The sequence below is a fragment of the Silurus meridionalis genome, chromosome 3 (assembly GCF_014805685.1).
Source record: "Silurus meridionalis isolate SWU-2019-XX chromosome 3, ASM1480568v1, whole genome shotgun sequence".
NCBI classification, from domain to species: domain Eukaryota; kingdom Metazoa; phylum Chordata; class Actinopteri; order Siluriformes; family Siluridae; genus Silurus; species Silurus meridionalis.
In genome coordinates, this window is record NC_060886.1 from 22,621,125 (window position 1) to 22,639,829 (window position 18,705).

The window sequence follows — 18,705 nt, forward strand, 5'->3', positions numbered from 1 at the left end:
ATAATAACGTAGTAGATCACAGACACACACAGAGAGCTCGTCCTGTATTTGCGCATGCGTACACGCACACAAATTACCTGCTGCATCCGGGACACCGAGACATTTTGCGGTTACGTCGTTTGAGGTATGTAACATTAGCCACCTGTAAAAACAAACATTCACTGTTGTTGTTTGCATTCACTGCACGCTTTTACTTTGACGATATTGTGTAATCTTGACAAAATTAAAATAATTAGACTAACATAGAGAAGATGACTTCAGATCCATCAATTATATTGCGTGTTAATAAGGCCCAACTTCCGCATGATGAATGACCCGTATAAACTTCCGTGTTCTGTACAGACAGACTGATAGAAACATTCATACAAATGATTGTCATAAAGCTATAAAACATACATTATATATATATATATATATATATATATATATATATATATATATATATATATACACACACACACACTTATCTATATTTGTTTGTCTGTCTCTATGTTAAGCAGGTGTAGCGCTGAATATAGGAAGATACAAATATTTCTGTTTTATTAATTGATCAGAATCCACATTTGATCCTTTTTAGTACTATTAATTACTAACACTAAATAGTGTTTTATAGAGTTTTTTTTTCTCTAAAAAAACCCCCTACGTAGTTTAATCTTCATAAAAATTTCATGTGTAGTAATCCATGACTATAGTTTCCAAGATGTGCTCATATTTCATTACTAAACGCACACAATCAAAATCCAAATGCTTTATCTATTATTTTTATTCATTTAGCATTGGAACAGTTTTTTTCCCCCAAACCCCAGAAGATTAAATGTCCAAATTCAAGGTGCAAAGTTTGTCAATAGTGAGGTTGGGACACTTTCCTCCTCATCTCGAAATGATAAATAGGTAATAGGTGGCTCTAATGCATGCTCTAGGTGTTTTGACCTTTTATAAACTATGTGAAAAGTTATATCTATACAACCAATGTGTTTATGACTAAATTACAACTAGAGCACAAAGTTCTTCAGAGATCTAGGCATGGGCGTAAATCCCGGGGGGCGGAGGATATGTCCCCCCATCCGAGGGTTTCCAAAAAAAAAAAAAATCGCACTCTCTATTGTGAAAAATATATGTATGCATACCTAAATAATTGTGTAAGTAGAAAAAACCCTGCAAAAAATACATTTAGAAACAGTTGAGTTCCCCCTCTCCTTCCTCACAGTGGTTTGACCCACTGCCTGCTTTCCCAGTTCATCTCACCTGCTCTACACACACAAGTCAGGTGTGTGTCTGCGCCTCAATTAATGTTCAACTCCATTAACTAGGGTATTTTATTCACTTTAAATAAAGCAATTCTCTTTAATGTAGTTGATGCAGACTCATTCATAAATTAGTTGCGGCAAAAATGCTGATTACCGATGTAATTTCCCATGAATCTGCTCTATTATCGATTAAAATATGACTTATCTATTGAACATTAGCTTTTTTACAATAGCTTGTAGCATAGTGCACTGACACTAACACGCCAAAGCCGTTTCCCATGCAGTGTTTTATTTGGGACGACTTGGTATACTGTTAATTTAACATTTACGGCCACAATTAGCATATAGTTTATCTGTGCATTTACTAAATGAGCACTGTGCTACATCTGAACTGACCCCACTGTTTTTTTTTTTTTTGTATAATCAATTTCTATTCTGTTCTTAAGTGTCTTAATGAATTTTAAATAAAAGTTTTTCACTGTGGGGACACTGTGTCTTTATAAGTACAATTTGACTGTATTATTTGTGTCCCCTTCAAAAATAGCTCATGAGAAACTTTATATTTATTGTCCCCCCCCCTACTGTTGAATGAAATTTACACCCATGGATCTAGCATTTACATTTTATCTTAAAGCAAGCTGGCCCACAATTGTCCCACAAATCCTGTGGTAAATATTGCAGTTTACGTAATGCATTGTGCACAAGCTGTAAAAAAATAATTCAATAAGGTTAAACCCCCTACCTTTTTTTATTTAATAATATTGCTTATGCCACAGTTACTGACAATTGAGATAATCTGACATGAATATCTATTTCAGACATTCTTAGAGAATGTTTAGGATAATGAATCAATGTCTGGCAATTGCAATATTACATTTATTTATATTTATCCTTAATAATATGAACTGTCTTTGCTACAGTAGGACTTCTGACGTTGCCTTCAGGAAATCAGCTTTTTAGAAAATGTACCTTTTATTTACGCCAAACTTGGTTGCATGGCATAGGCAATGCTAATCCAGATTTCACCATTTCCAATTTGATACCATGAATATATTGACTTTTATATATCTTTATATATTATATATGACCCTTATTGACACTCTAAGAGACACATAAGGCTTGTTGCTGTGTTGCATTTGAAAGAAAGTGCTATCTGCCCTCTTCTGTGTTTACAAGTTTTTCAATCTGATTGACTTGTAATAAGTGTTATTCTCTCCAGAAGAATCAGTCATGGGAAATTTGGGACTTTTTTAAGACAACCTTCCAATGTTGCTAATATATTCTTTTTTCTTCTGGTGTTATTTGTCATAGATGCTGTTTTGTGAACTTCTCTAATTTCAGTCTTGGATGGATTGAATCCTGCACAGCTTGGAGAGCTCATTTTGTAAAAACAAAAACAGATTCATCAGTTAACTTTCAGGATTAATAGGCATTTACAGAATAGCCAGAGCATCTGTTCAGGACTCTAGTCCTTCAGACTGTACATTTGATCACAGGAATAGAAAGTGTATAAATATCAAAATTTGTTAGTAGACTAGGTAAACTGGCAGAGGTAGCAAAGGTGAGATTCTCTGATGGTTAGCAAGCATTACGTTATTGTAAGAGCACAAAAGTCAGTTAACATCTTGCAGAGACCAGAACAGCTCTACTGAATGAAATTTGGATGTTTTATATATATATATATACAGTATATAAAACAGACTTTCACTGTTCATCACCACTGATTATTGCTTTTAAAGCAAGACCACATTCTCTACCATGTCCAGAGATGGCAAGATTGTGGTGGTGGGTGCAGGGTTTGCAGGTTTGGCTGCAGCTATGTCTTTGATCCAGGCTGGATTTCAAAATGTCAAGATACTTGAGGCTAAAGACCGAGTAGGAGGTAGAGTCTGCACCACTAAACCATTTACAGAGAACATCATTGAACTTGGAGCTAACTGGATTCATGGGCAGAATAAGAATTGCCTTTACCAGTTAGCAAAAAAACATAATCTGCTAGCTGAAAAAGCTTTGGTAGACCATTCTGAGAGTTCTCGAGACTACTTTTTTAAGAATGGCGGAAAACACTTGCCAGATGAAATTGTTGATAAAGTGAAATCTTTATTTGAAAAACTCATCTCCAAGGCATTTAAGGCCGAGTTGGCTCGCAGGTATAAAGGCTTTACTTTGGGAGATTACCTTGATGTGTCCTATAGTGAATCTGATTTAGCATCTGCCAAAGATGGATCAGGAATTTTTGAATGGTGCAAGAGAAGTGAATGCACAGATGAGGCTGTCTCCTCTCTATACGAAGTGTCTGCATCTCAGGATAGCGATTATATTGATCTGGATGGAGAGTTCTATAATTCCCTGGGTCCTGGGGGTTATCAAGCAATTTTAGATCTTCTTCTGAAAGGTCTACCTCCAGGAACCATTCTGAGCAACACAGCCGTGAAAAGCATCCAGTGGGACTTGACAACAAACTCCCAAGACAACAAGAGCAAAGAAGAGAACCATCCTGTAAAAGTGACTTGTGAAAATGATGAGATCTTTGAAGCTGATCATGTGATTGTGACTGTATCTCTGGGGGTTTTAAAACAACAAGCAAGAACCATGTTTGAACCTGCCTTACCAAAATCAAAGCTGGATGCTATTGAGAGACTCGGCTTTGGTACTGTGGACAAGATCTTCCTGTGTTTCACGAAACGATTTTGGCCAGAAGACTGTGCAGGAATCCAGCTTGTGTGGGACGAGGGACCTGAAGATAAAGCAGTCTATACTAGTCAAGACAAAGACGATGCATGGAAAGAGACCTGGTTTAAAAAGATCTCGGGCTTTGACACTGTGGCTCGCCATCCTACAGTGCTCTGTGGCTGGATTACAGGCAGAGAGGCTCTTCATATGGAGACACTGCAGGACAGTGAGGTTGGAGATATCTGCGTAAGGTATTCAACAATAATACTATACCATAAATGTTTGGCTAATTTTGTTTGGAAAAACGATATAGCTAAAACCTATGCTTTTTCTTTGAAAGATTACTCAGATCCTTTACCAGCTGGTCTGTTCCTGATGTCTCCAAAGTTCTGATAACCAAATGGGGTCATGATTCCAATGTCTATGGCTCTTATAGCTTCATTCCCGAGGGGGTCAATGGTATAAAAAAACAAAAAGAACTAGCAATGCCACTTCCTCCTCAGATAAAAGCTTCAAACAGTAAGGTATATAACTTACTTCTAGTTATGCTTCTTCTATTAATACTATTAAATACCTTTGATTTAATACACAACTGTTACCACATTTTTTGTTCTTCTGATCCTCACACTCATGTGCCCATACTAAAACTATCCTCATTAACACAGAGTCCCAGATTAGCTGTTATAGCATTCTCAACTCTTTTTATTTATTTATATATATATATATATATATATATATATATATATATATATATATATATATATATATATATATTATATTTTTAGCTTTTACTACGGTTCTTTGTAAAAATGCTTTAGTATTAATTAGGTTTTGGGTAGTAAGCATTATAAAAATGTTCTACTTCCAAGAAGTAAAATACTTTTTCCCGTCTCTTGATCTTTACACCAACTATACTCTAATACACCTGAGTTCATAAGGTACTGTTTATGCATACCTGAACAACAGTTCTAGTAGCTTTTACACATTCTGTTTTTTGAAAATCTTCTGCATGTGTTAGTCAAGTCAATATTCAGTGCTCCTTATCTCTGTGCTGGTAAAGAGCAAATCATTTAAAATGTTCACACACAGAAGTGTGAGAGGAAACTTTACACTAATTTATTTCTTGTTTGAAGCCGCTACAGGTGCTGTTCGCAGGAGAAGCCACTCATTTGAACTTCTACACCACAACCCATGGAGCCTATCTGTCAGGGGTCAGAGAAGCACAGAGACTCATTAACCATTACTCTCATTAAGCTATTAAGACATCTGTCTATAAATGATGGGTATACTACTATTTGGTTTTATTGTTTTACTCTTTTGAATGATAAAATATGAAAGCTTTTGGTTTTATGAATGTAATCATTTATCAATTATTGGTGCAGTGTGCAGTTTGTAACAAAGAAAGAAAGAAAAAATGACTCAGTGATGTAATGAAAATTTTAATAAAGAAAAAAAAGATCTGTTGGATGTGTTTATTAGCAGTTAAAGGGTATATAGGGTTTTGGCCAACAGCAGAAATCTTTCTAACAAATATTTTAGTGTATAAGTCAACAGTAGAAAATCTAAATATTACTATGTTTCACTAGGTGGCACTATTGTACAGTTTACCCTCACTAATGGTACTATGTGAAAGTAAACTTTCAGGCAATGTTCAGAGTATGTAAATTGATTTTATTTTTTATTTAAAAACAAGTTATCAGTCGATTATATGTAAAATCGAATAAAGCAATAATCCAGATGATTTCATACATGGAGGTTTCAAACTAAATACAATAATAAATACGAGACCTGAGCTGAGGCCTAAAAAAAAACGCAACTAGAATCAGGCTGCCGAGGTTGTGATTTCAGTTTCAAAATGACCATGACTGGATTTTCCGAGTTGCAGCAATGTGCAATACAATTAGTCCTCTTCATTTTAACAGCTAATCTTATGAAACACTAGAATACTTACTAATGGAAATGATCACATAATTTAAAGAGAGTAAATCCCAAAGAATGCAGTGCTATAGTATTATTCTCAAGTAGTTTATTGTGTATGGGGTACTTTATGGGCTGTCTTCAAAATTAAACTGCAATACGCTGTTGACATCAGGGCTCATGGGCTTCAATTTACTTTTTGTTTTGGCACATTATAACAAGGACATAGTTCTCATGCTAATGAATATGTATTTTGCCAGTATGTTATTTTACCCTTTAAGAACACTGCATATGTTTGCATGTATTGTTTTACAATATGACAAACTAATTACACTAAGCAAAGAATAAAGCATATAATTGACCTGTGTGAGTTTTTAATTCCAGCCAAATTTGAGACTGCTACTAAAGACAGTCAGGAATACATTCTTTCAAATATGAGGATGTGTAACTGTGGAAGGAAGGAAGGAAGGAAGGAAATAACTATGGAATGTTGTAAAGAAGCACTGTAGGGAATAATAATTGGCATGAGAATGTTTAATTCAATTCATATAGTTGTGAATATATTAATATTTTTTCACTGGCAAGTGTATGGAAACAATACAACAGTTAACAATGATTTCCTTTGGAGTATATTAAATGTTTATTTGGCATACGAATTATTACAGTGATATCCATAGGCTCCTTGAACACTGCAAGGGACTAAAATAAAACTGCTGGGTCATCTTTAGTTCCAACTCAAATTTGTCACGGTAAGAAAGACAGTACTGTGAAAAAGCTGCCTATCAACCAAAGAATTTTACTTGTATTGCCCTTTTAATTACTTTCTAGTACTCTAGTACCGATTCTATGTATTTCAGAAAAGAAATGGACTTAAGTTACTTAATTTGATATAAGACACTTAGCATAAAATGTATGTAAACAAACAGATTTATAATTTCACAATAGGGCAGTCATCTTCACTGTCATCTAATGTCATTGCCCTTCCAATTAGACATTTATAAGGATGAAGGATTCCTGTTGTCGCTATTAAAACAGGCCCTTCTGTTTCTTCAGGTTCTGCTGTTTCCACATGGGCATGCAATAGAAATCCATCGGTGAAACGCCCAAGACTAAAAGGAAGTCTTCTTCTGAGAGATAATCCTGAGGACAGAGGAAATTTGAGTCCATGTCATAGTCCAAGATAGCACTAATCTAACCATTGGACATATAATATATATATAATATATATATAATAGCCTCCTTTTTTTGCACTCCATATAATTTTGCACATATGCATTTAAAATTTGCAAAAACACTGTATACAATATCTCATTCATTAGACCATTGTACTCCTTGTATATAAACCCCTTTCTGTGTACTGTTTATTTATATTAATATCATTTATTAATTTATCATTATTTATTCATATCATATCAACCTGTACTTATGTAAATATTTTGCACGGCTATCAATGAACTTCAGGTTAGATGCTACATTCATTTTGTTGCCTTGTATCGTTACTTGTGCAAAAAAAAAAAATCAATTTATGATGTGTTGATCATAAAATAAGAAATAAAATGTTTTCTTTAAATAAAACATTTCCAGGCATGCTGTTATAGGACAAAAAACACTGGGTGGTAGTGCATTAGGTCACATGATTTTTTTCTTCTCTTGTGTTTTATTACTCAAATAACAGTTTCGTGTTTTATGTGAATAAAGCAGTAGGATATTTATTCAGTTATGGGTACTTGATGCAAATACCTCTCTTCTGGCAGGGTCGACACCTTCAGGCAGATTCTCTGCTGGGCAGTTCACTATCTTTGCTGCAGGATGTTTTGGCAGTATAGTGGGGGACAATGGGACATTTCCAATATTATTTGAGTTGGTGTAATTGTTGGTCAGGTCCTAAATTTACAACACATGGTCAGTGGTTGTTGGCCACCAGCACAAGCTACTAGCAAAACTATATATATATATATATATATATATATATATATATATATATATATATATATATATATATATATATATATATATAAATACCATTAGATTACAACCCACCACTGTAATCTTGATGATGTCTGTTGCATCTCCAAGCTCAGACTTCAGTTCCTCATAGGACTTCCCACCCTGAGAAAGTAGAGTAATAATCTAAGTTTGTGATTATTACTGCTTTGGGGATTTCAACTCTTACATCATGTAAAGCAAAATGAACAGTGATCTTAGCAAGTGTTAAACTTATTCAAATGTGCATACGCTCCACATGTGAGGGTCCCAGGCAAAGAACCATCCAGTGAAGGTAGGTGGCTCGAACCCCTGCTTGACCACTAGGATTGGTGTGTCTGGGTCACGTCCAGCAGGATGGCTTTTCAGGTATTCTTGTGCTGTAACCACAGCTTCCTTCTTCTCTATGTCATTGGCTCCTTTACCAATCCACAAGAATATCTGATCAATGGAGAAGTGCTTTCAGTTACTGCTTGATGGCACAGTTTATTATTATTATTATTATTATTATTATTATTATTATTATTATTATTCGATTTTTTTTCGATTATTGTAATTCTATGTAAAAAATAATTAAAAGCTATATTCAAGTTTTGCTTAATTTGCAGATGAAAAATTTACACACAGTTGCACACCAAGCTTTCAGCTGAATTTACTTTTGATAAAAATGACTACTGTCATGCTTTTTTAAATCTATCACTACCAATGTATGCCTTGAGCTAATATAAAGTGGTGCTGCCGAATAGGCTGCAGTCTACATAGGTTTAATATATTTGGAAATCCAGAATATTTAAATCTACACAAGAGTATACATATCTTCTGCTAAAAAAGGAGCAAGACCACTAACCTGGTCCCAGATGTCTAGCAGCATAATGTCATCCTCATCCAAGTCTGTCTGATCGAAGTTTGTAATCTCAGTTGCGATAAATCTACCAGTCTGATTGGAGCACTCAAAGAGGCAGGGAGTAATTTGACTGTTTTCCTCCTGCAGTCTAGTCATGAGAAGAGAAACTTGACCGTAAAAAATAAATTGTCAGATTTTATGAATGCTGATATTTACTATTTTATATCATTTCACCTTTTGTTATTGGCATACTGGGACTTTCCACCAAGGTTCAACCAGAAATCAGCAGGTTCTTGACCTTCTGCTATGACAAGCTTCTCTCTCTTGGAAATAATGTCTGCCAGAGTTTTACCCATCTCTCGTTCATCCCCACTGCAACCCTATAGGAAAAGAGAACAAATGATTATACTTTTAACATTCAGTTTTTATGAGTCTTTTGTGTGTAACATTCAACACTGTGGAATATATTCTGGGAACAACAGGCACAAAGTAGCATATGCCTTGGATGGAATGGCACTCTCAAACATTCATTCACACTTAAGAACAAATTTGGCAATCAAATGCTAAACCTGTGAGAAACAAACAGTATATCCTTGACTATAAAGAAAATGCAGATGGTACCTTTTTTATCTCAGACAAATGGAATCTGGGTTTCTCTTTATGGAAAGTTGTTTTATACACTTAATTTTCTAAATTGTATGTTCCTTAGTGTTAGAAGTAATGCATTCCGACCTTATTGCTGATCATATTATGTTTAAATTAAAACAGAATTGGCATTGATACTCACCTTTCCGTACCAAAGATAGCAACAGTTGGGGGTACTAAGTACAAACACATCATTGGAGTTGAGTAAGGATGAGCGAGCAGAAACCTGAACTGCACGAGTGTTGAACTCATTTGAACCATAGATGTGGAACAGTCTTGGTCCTGATGGATCATAAGAAGAGTTGTCTTTGGAACTGCCTTCCTACAAATCAATAGAGTATGAGGAAGTTAAGATGACAGTTTTGTATGTAGGCCAGATTGTTGTCAGATATATAGAATACATAGACAAATATTTATATAAATATACAGTATACAAATAGATATATCAAATATCTAAATCTGAAACTGGGGGAATCTTTATTATTTGTCACATTAAATAACAGAAAGTGCTGATGTTGATCTGCCATTTTGAAATCCAAGGATACACATTTTTGGCAGCATTAACTTTGCTAGAATTTGATGATACATTTAATGATCTTTATACAGTTTAATACAACTTAACTTTAAACAGTTAATATTAAATATCGGCACTTGGAATGCAGCCTTGTGCCTACTGTTGAATCACAGTTGTAGTGTTATTCAGTATGTCAGCACGGATGCTATTAAAATTAATAGAATATATAGGTTTTAAAGCAAATGCGGAGAGGAGTAGCATGGCTGAGTTGGGTAACTAATACAGTAAAGCACAAAATAATAAAAGTGTCTATTGATTTTCAGTTTATATTTCCTGATCCACATTTGCATTAGGAATTGTTTTTTTAAATCACAAGTTAGAAAATAGAGGTGATGTTCCATTTACATTCTGTGAAGCCTGCAATGTGTTCTGCAATTCTCTCAACCGCAATGGAAGAAGTGCTAAAGTGTAATAAGTCATTCTGAAACCCCCTAAATGGCTATTCAGTGCTCATGCCCACCTCATAAATGACCATCTTGCCCTTGAAAATGGCCATGAGGTGCATAGGTTCCTTCCCCATAGGCACTCGAACTTGCACTGGTTCCCCATTATATTTTTGGTCTAGGATGACTGCTTGATATGCGGATGCTGTAAGTTCTGCTGTGCTTGCATGACGACCCTTGAACAAATGATAAAAGATACAGTATGAAAACAGTCTGTACAAATATGACTGACCAATAATTGTGAATACATTGCACTGTGTCAAGTATATCATAACATATGCACATACTTGCCAAATGTAAAGAATGTAGTGTATTTTGTTGTTGACTTCATATTTGTAAAGGATAAGGTAGCAGTCACCACCATAGAAATGCCCCAGCCACTTTCTCTCCACAGGGACTAGTTCATTGTCCTGTATTCTCCAAACCTGAAAGACAAAAAGGACATCTTCTTGCTTAAACTGCTTCTGGGCTGATTTCTTAACACTTCTAAATAAATGTTCACTTCCACTTCTGCAAATGGCACATGACACGTATGTGCTAATGAGTAAGATGACAATTATTGTGATATTTTGAAGCCTTCATGACAACAGCAAACTAAAAGTCAAAACATGAATATATACATTATGGATGCATTAAAATTAACATCCATACTTAATGGAACCATTAATTATTGCAAAGGTAAATCTTATTGTAAACATGATCCTACACCAGTACCTGACTTTACTAATATCGTTGTTGCTGAATGAGCACAAATCTTCACAAATACACTTCAAAAATCTAGCAGGTGGACTGAATGTGGAAGGGGATATTCAAAATTAACATACAAATTTTATGAACAGGCGTCCACAAACTTGTCTATAATGTGCAATATGATACACAAAAAGAATTATGTCACAGTCTGGATTTATGTACAGTAGCCACATATTAGTTCCAACATTTTGTGTAAAATTTTAATACTTTGTATTTAGATGTTGAGTGAGGTAGTATTTTTTTTTTCAGCGGTTACAAACCTCGGCTTCACCAGACCCATCATCCACCATTTTTTGCTGAGCTGCAATATCAGGTCTGGCATGCATTGATGTGGCATCAAACTTTATCTGTTCAACCTTGGCTACACAGAAAAAAATAAAAAAAAACATATAGAAGATTATGGTTATATTTGTACACTAGGATCCACTATCTAATAAACCGTTAACCTGTGCTTACCTATTTTGCCTACAGTATGTGTTGTGCCCAGTCCAGTAGTTTGACCCTTCACTGTCCATTTCTGGAAGAGCTGCTTGAACACAGAGGACTCCGAGCCATCATTTACTGTTTCCACATAGGTAGAGGGAGGATAACCTTTGGCCTTTTTGTATGCCTGAATGTATAAAGTGAGATGTTAGAAAATACTATATATGCTTTTGCAATTTGTGAGCTTGTATATTTGCAGTTTGTTTCAAAGATTAAAAATAAATTTGCAGAACTGAAAAACTTCCTCATTAGATACAAAGTACTGAAAGGTCAATCCCTTTTAAGGGCATGATACTGAGATATATCTTTTACCTCAGCTTTCCCTAGTGCCTCTGACCTCTCCGTTTTGGAGGACTTCCGGCCCTTCCAGATAAAAATTCGTATTCCACCCTGATCCAGCAAGTAGCAGTCCTGTCAAAGGGATTAGATGCAATATGATCTGATTTTAGTAATCAGGGACATTACTCATACTCAATATTTCCATGGGTGGCAGGTGCTTATCTATTATTCTGTCAGTATGTGGCTCTCTTATGAGCAAAATATTAATTTACAACATTTTACGGTACTATTTGCAACATTTACATTGAACACTTGCAAGAAAATACACAAGTTTTTAAGCAAAAGTGCATATTCCTTAAACCTAGTTTTGCTTCCTTGTCTCATTTCTTAATTTGCAATGCTTTTTTTTTACAGCTGACCACACAGTTTAAGAGAAGTAAATTAGTTTCAATTCCTGAACACTAAGCACTGCCTTGTGAGACATTTATATTTTATTACTTTATATTGATCGTGTCATTGATTGATAAGGGCGTTGTATCTTTCTGCTCATTACTTTATGACACCTGGATCTCTAGCCAATGCATGTGCATGCTTACAGGGTTTAACTTTTATGCAGCGTTTATATCAGCATGGCCTTTGCACAGGGTTGTTCCATCTCTCTAAACTGGTGAAGTACAGTGTATTATTATATTATCACACTGTCAGCTAAGCAAAGCTACTGCAATGCATAAAAAACAAAAACTGCACCGAATAAATGCTGTCTCATTCTGTTTTTTCTTCAAAAACACAAAAAGCTGTCATTTGTCTTTAACACTCGAAATTGCATCATACCTTCCTCATTTCTCATTGCATAAGAAAAAAAAAAGTGAGGTGCAAAAGGCAGGACTACTTAATGCAAAAACAAAAAAAAACAAATTTTACCTTTAAACCTTTAGTCAAAACTGCTAATGGATATTTATATTTTCTTCTTGAGTAAACTTTTATATTGACAAGAGAAAAATAAGTAAGGTGCATATTCAGATTATGTAAAGGATACCGTACTTTCACAGCGTGAATTTATTCACATACAATTTTGTTCTTTTATCTGCTCTAAGAGAAACCAGAGTGATTTTGAAAAACCTGCTGTTCTTGCTCCAGTTATGCCAGTGCAGGCACCTTCATTTTTACCCACAGAAATCAAAAAGAGGACAAAGCACAGCATATTAGTTATGCGACATTGCCATATACCATTGTGTTTATCTTGTACCTGCACCAAAATAGAGCATCAGCAACATGCATAGAATGCGCCATTGAATAATCCCTTAATTCTGGCTTTGACATTCAGGTGTTATATAGTATATAATAATTTTTTTTAAGGCTTTTTTAATACAGCATAATCTTTGGGTCTGACAGTTTAATGTATTGTATTTTGTTCTTAGTGTACTTATTTTAATTATTATAAACAAAAATATATCGTATTATTTGCACTTAAAGTATATGTCCACATGATTAAGCATTTTAATCTATGTGTCTTGATACACTATTCAAATGATACATTTTGACTTTTGACTTACTTTTCTGTGCATATACTGTAGCTCCATGTATCTAATTTTCTTTTACCAGTTGAATGCACTTTATATAATGCCCCTAATGTGAGAGCTTTTCTTACCTCAGGATTTAGCAAGTCTTGTGTTAGTGGCTTCACCGCCACTTCTTGTACCACCAGATTACCTTCAGCATCTGAAATGCTGGCCAAAACAAAAAGACATTTGAGTGTTCATGTAGTAAAGGCATTAATAATTCCTTTATAATCGGGAATAATGCAAAGTGCAATTTTATGGCTCTTACTGAAATAGTTTGATACTGGACTTCATTTTTTCATCCACCACCTTATCCACGATAGCTTCTTTAATGTTCCCTTTTTCACCCAAAGCTTGCTTCATCAGTTTCATGGCTTCCTCAGAAGCGTTCTCATTATCTCCTTCTACAACTGTGACCTGTGCTCGACCTCCTCTCTCTCGGTCACGGATATCTTTCGCCAAATTCATTCCCTAGATAGATAAAAGTAGTTATTTATCTAGCACTGTTGTAGCAGAGATTAAAAAGGCTTTACGTTCAAGCTCTTAATATTATTTCTGTTTATACTGTTTAAAATGACCATATCATGTCAAGTCAAGTCAAGAAGCTTTTATTGTCATTTTAACCATATATAGCTGACGCAGTACACAGTGAAATTAAACAATGTTCCTCCTGAATCTGGTGCTACATCAAACAACGTTTTCACAGAAAACACAGGGCTAAGGACTGGTAAGTGTATAATATGAAAAAAATACAATATAACTATATATAGCTAATACATATTTTGCTTGTTGAACGAACAGTAAATGTTTACCCTTAGCCTCTCCATCCGATTGCTATCCGGGCCATTCCATTGAATAATGAGATTCCCAAGATCCAGTAGGAACACATCACCTTTATTAAAGCTGTTCCAGCTCATATCCACCTAAACACAGAGCAAAACATTTTATTTAACTTTTTTTTTTTTGACGATTGGATTAAAATGGATTAAATAAAGTATAAAATATATGTACATGCATATCTTTTGCATTCATTCTTTTTTCATAGATTGTCTTTCTTATTTTAAAAGTCATTTTTGTTTCTGGACTTTTCTTCCACATATATGAATATTACTTAAAATTGTGTTTTAAAATAGCAAATGGCATTAACTAGAAAGTCTTTCTGCATATACAATTTCACTAATAGCATGTTTTTCTCATATGTGTCTATTTGAATATAGCATATGTTGAATGATCCTTTTTATTTATTCATTCATACAATTATTTATTTGTACAATATAGGATCATAAGCTCATGGAATTTCCTTGTTGTTTATGTATCTTACGGTTGGTCAAGGTCAATTTTTTTTCTCAAACAATTTATACGTCTGAATAGAAGAAGCTCTACTGATGTACCAGGAGTATCATTTATCTGGTGACACCACATGAACTTTTGGCTTCCTGTGTCAATATATGTGTGAAACTCTTACCTCCCCTGCAACAACATTTTTCTTGCCCTTCACATGCAGTAGTCTGCGGACATTGTACGTGTTGGTTTCTACTTGCTTCATCCCCGAAGCTACTCCACCCTTCTTATAACTGTGGGAAAGAGGATGTAAAGGATGTAATGTGGTCATTTTTGTTTTAAACAGAAGTAAATGTTTACTGTGGCTGACTTGACTTATAGTTATCATGATATAGAAAACTGCTTCTTGAAAAAGTAAGAAAAAAAAATTATGCCTCTCCCCCCGACTTCTTTCATAAAAAGCTTGATGATCAACAACTTGTTCTCTCGTTCTAAACTGTGTGCATTAAGTTCTGAAGGTTATTGCTTACCAGACTACACAAACAATGTCACAATATTTAGTCATTTCCTGATTTGATTACAACAACTTACTAATATTCATTCAAATGCTCTGTATGTTATTTTGTTAGTTTAAATGCAGAACTACACACCCAGTTATTATATTTAAATTTTTTTAGACTCTAAGCATGCTCACAATGTACCTAAGCCGCTTTAGCTCTTGTAAAGTCCTGCATTAGTTTCTTGTATATATGAGAGCACCTGCCTAGTGGATACATGTAAAATGAAAATACATTAAATAGTGGAAGACTTTACATGATTCCTTGTTTGAAATAGCCTCGGAAGGTGGAGCTCTCATAACCCTGGGTCTCCCGATGTTGCACTGCGACACCCCCTAGATGTTCATCCATCATGGTAGTGTAAATGGCGGCGGCACCCTGTTCATCCACAGAGGTCTCCTTGCCCAGCCAGTAGTGAATGTCATAGGTGAATGTGTTACTGGTCTTTTGTGTCTGATTGAAAACATGTCACAGTCAGCCCACTGACATTCATTTTTTAAATATATATTTATTATTTGACTGATATCTTGCAGGAATACATACATGTAGTATTAAATAGCTGTCTCCTTCATAAAACTGTCCATATGTTTTGGGAGGACAAGGAACCAGTTCCATTTTCTGTCCATGTAAAACAGAGACATGGTTTTTGAACTCGAATATTTAAATCAAATAACTAAGTGGACATATTTGCTAAAACCTCACCTCCACTCTCCATATCTGCAGTCCTGGTTTAGTTTTATTGAGGACTTTATTAACTTCGGTCGTTACTTGGAATTGGGGCATGATGCCACATGCAGAATCAGGCACCTGTGATAGGAGATGAGAAAATATCACAATGATAAGATCACAATGATCTTTTTTTTGTAACGGAAATAGAAGTTTCACAAAATATGATAATCAGACTAGTGTATCAGTTTTTTTTTGCCTTGCACCCAGTGATCTCAAGAAAGGCTCCGGATCCACTATTCTGGAAGTGGTAACTGAAACATTGAGTGAAAAATGCAACTTGGATAGAAATAACTTATTCATTGCCATTTCAGTGAGCCAAGTAATTACTAACATTAATTTTGGAGTTTGATTCATTTCGAATTAGTAGCATTTTTGTCTATAACTGTTTGTAGCATGCTTGCTGCTGTTGTTGAAAGTCACTTAGACACTTCAACAGCTTCAGTTTGTGGGAAGTTTCAATATTTTGGGTCTCCATTTGAGATGATCTACAACAGCAAATGTCAAAATTGGCACAAATTCAGAAATAAAAAATGACTATCATATTCAACATTAATCTTCAAAGTCCGTTCTTAAAATCTATTGGGCAAATTTGATTTCATAATTTTTTTTTTCCAAATTACAGCAGAGTTACTCTTTTGTTAGTCAGATGTACAAAAATAATGTGATTCTTAGCTGTAGTAGAAACACCCTCTTAAACTTCTGCATTTTTGCGATTGCACATGTGCAGCTTCTTTTCTTTTTAATTATGATAACTATTAAATATAAGATATATATATATATATATATATATATATATATATATATATATATATATATATATATATATATATATATATAGTTTTTGTAATGTGGCACTATTCAAAAAAATCACAGGGAATAAGTTACTGTTTGTGAACATCTTTCACAGGAAGTAAGGTTGATGATAAGCTGAAAGCTGTAAACTGTTATGACAGTGTTTATTTAGCACATCTCTTGTGAGTGCACACATTACCCATCTGTTTTAATATGCTGTGGCTTATATATTTAGAATTAAATAATTTAATTGCATCTATCTTGTTCAGTTTCACATTCACCTACCCTCAGGCATCAAAACCACTAACAATAGCCAATCCACAAACAATGCTGCCACATCGGTCTCTTTTTGTCGATAGAAAAGTTGAGACAGCCGAGTTGATAATCTTTGAGTTTGAATAAGTCTACTTTCCCACTGACTAATAGACCTATGTAAAACTTCTCTTACAATGTTCGACAGATCTCAAGAGATATCTGTCCAGATAAATCTATAAAAAGAAATCTATAAAAAAAGGAGTAAAAATGTAATCTTTTACTTCTTGCATAATATATCATGTTTGGCTTTAGGGTTATGATAATGTTTATGGTTTAATTGCCCTACGACTATACTACCTGGGCTGCCATGACTCATTAGTGGGCTGAGATATATATATATATATGGTTGCACTAGAGGAAATTACTGACTTTCCCATGACAGTCTACTGACTTAACAACTATTTCAAACAACACAAGGTCATTTTATTAGACATATTCTACCATAATTTATGGTGTTAGAAAGTATATGTGTAGTTCTACCAGGCTATTGAATTAATGTGGTCTTATTGCCACCTAGTAGACAATCTACTGCCTCCATCTTGTAATCCAGTCAATCTCAGCTGGACTGTAAAAATCATTAGTATACATTGATGTCCAAGGCCACATGTGCAAGAGTAAGATATTAGATCTTATCTGTTCCTTGCTTGTCAATTTATGTTGACCTTGTAACAACTGTAGCATAACCACACCCTTAACAAATGGCGTTCAAAAGCTGGTAGTACTGACAGTTTCAAAATGGAGACTAATATAAGAATTTCAGCACAGCGCTCAGCATAATCAGCACTAAATAGAATTCTGAGTAATTTTTTTAAAATTAATGTTAGCTTCACATAGTGTAATTATTGAGCAAGTGCTATGTGTATGAGCTATGTGTAATGTGAACTTCTAACACTACTTTACTTTTCTATGGACTGAATTCGCATGCAGTATAAGTACTTCAGTCATTTGGAATGCATTAGGATCCAATAGTAATGCATGTATCTATAGCTGATTTGAATGATCATTAAGTTAACTGGAAACTATTAAAAATGAAATTTCTAGATTTAGATTTAGATGAGCACCAAATAAGCGGACTCACCTGCAGAGAAACACTTACCTAGAAAGAGAGAGACAGCAGAGAAGGGTTACAGGAATGAACAGATGGCATCAGAGTGATTGTACTGCTCACTCCCTACTTTACAGCCCCTGCACTTTGCCTCTCAGGCTGGTTGTCTTTTTCCAGCCACTCAGGGTGATGGTTGCCTTTTATGGTGAGTGTCAGGGATCTGCATACAGGTGTGTATAAATGTGTGTGGGTGTGGGTGTGTATGTATCTATTGGCAGGCATTAGCTAGAAGCCTTAATGTCAGTAAGTGCAATTAGCAGTATAATTTGTATTTTATTTATTTTTTATCCAGGATAGAGCAAAATTTGATGTTGAGTTAAATATTAGCTGCGCTGTCTTGGTTTTTAGATGCCACTGAAGCATTAATAAGGTATTTCTATCAAGTTGTGCAGGTCTTCATAAAATATATTCAATTCTGGGTTTTTTTGTAGCGTTCTAAAAATGGACAACTTCCCAAAGCAGCTTTACAGAGATAAATGTGTTATAAACTATGAGTTCATATGCTATTGCCTATAACTTGCCTAAAAAT

At 34.7% G+C, this 18,705-nt stretch overlaps 2 protein-coding genes across 2 annotated transcripts; one reads left to right on the forward strand and one right to left on the reverse strand.

Annotated features, from left to right (window-relative positions):
• Nucleotides 1-16: 16 nt before the first annotated feature.
• Nucleotides 17-6,198, forward strand: LOC124381843 (spermine oxidase-like). Its single transcript, XM_046843715.1, has 4 exons — nucleotides 17-124; nucleotides 2,559-4,171; nucleotides 4,261-4,444; nucleotides 5,054-6,198. Exons 2-4 carry the CDS (start codon nucleotides 3,006-3,008, stop codon nucleotides 5,171-5,173), a joined length of 1,470 nt encoding a protein of 489 aa, XP_046699671.1. The 5' UTR covers nucleotides 17-124; nucleotides 2,559-3,005; the 3' UTR covers nucleotides 5,174-6,198.
• Nucleotides 6,199-6,453: 255 nt separating this feature from the next.
• On the reverse strand, nucleotides 6,454-18,329 carry vil1 (villin 1). Its single transcript, XM_046843699.1, has 20 exons — nucleotides 18,168-18,329; nucleotides 15,938-16,042; nucleotides 15,779-15,853; nucleotides 15,492-15,688; nucleotides 14,863-14,971; nucleotides 14,210-14,320; nucleotides 13,666-13,868; nucleotides 13,487-13,565; nucleotides 11,872-11,970; nucleotides 11,533-11,686; nucleotides 11,337-11,437; nucleotides 10,614-10,751; nucleotides 10,344-10,502; nucleotides 9,452-9,631; nucleotides 8,899-9,044; nucleotides 8,668-8,812; nucleotides 8,073-8,261; nucleotides 7,878-7,946; nucleotides 7,578-7,721; nucleotides 6,454-6,977 (listed from the first exon to the last, which is right to left on the reverse strand). The coding sequence occupies exons 2-20, from the start codon at nucleotides 16,016-16,018 to the stop codon at nucleotides 6,864-6,866; spliced, it is 2,493 nt and encodes an 830-aa protein (XP_046699655.1). The 5' UTR covers nucleotides 16,019-16,042; nucleotides 18,168-18,329; the 3' UTR covers nucleotides 6,454-6,863.
• Nucleotides 18,330-18,705: the final 376 nt, after the last annotated feature.

Coding starts and splice junctions, on each gene's coding strand:
- LOC124381843 (XM_046843715.1), top strand. CDS start 3,006: ATGTCCAGAGATGGCAAGATTGTGGTGGTGGGTGCAGGGTTTGCAGGT. Junction 4,172..4,260: donor GTTGGAGATATCTGCGTAAG/GTATTCAACAAT, acceptor TTTCTTTGAAAG/ATTACTCAGATCCTTTACCA. Junction 4,445..5,053: donor TAAAAGCTTCAAACAGTAAG/GTATATAACTTA, acceptor TCTTGTTTGAAG/CCGCTACAGGTGCTGTTCGC.
- vil1 (XM_046843699.1), bottom strand. CDS start 16,018: ATGCCCCAATTCCAAGTAACGACCGAAGTTAATAAAGTCCTCAATAAA. Junction 14,321..14,862: donor AAAATGTTGTTGCAGGGGAG/GTAAGAGTTTCA, acceptor CTCTGTGTTTAG/GTGGATATGAGCTGGAACAG. Junction 7,947..8,072: donor GGGACCCTCACATGTGGAGC/GTATGCACATTT, acceptor CTACTTTCTCAG/GGTGGGAAGTCCTATGAGGA.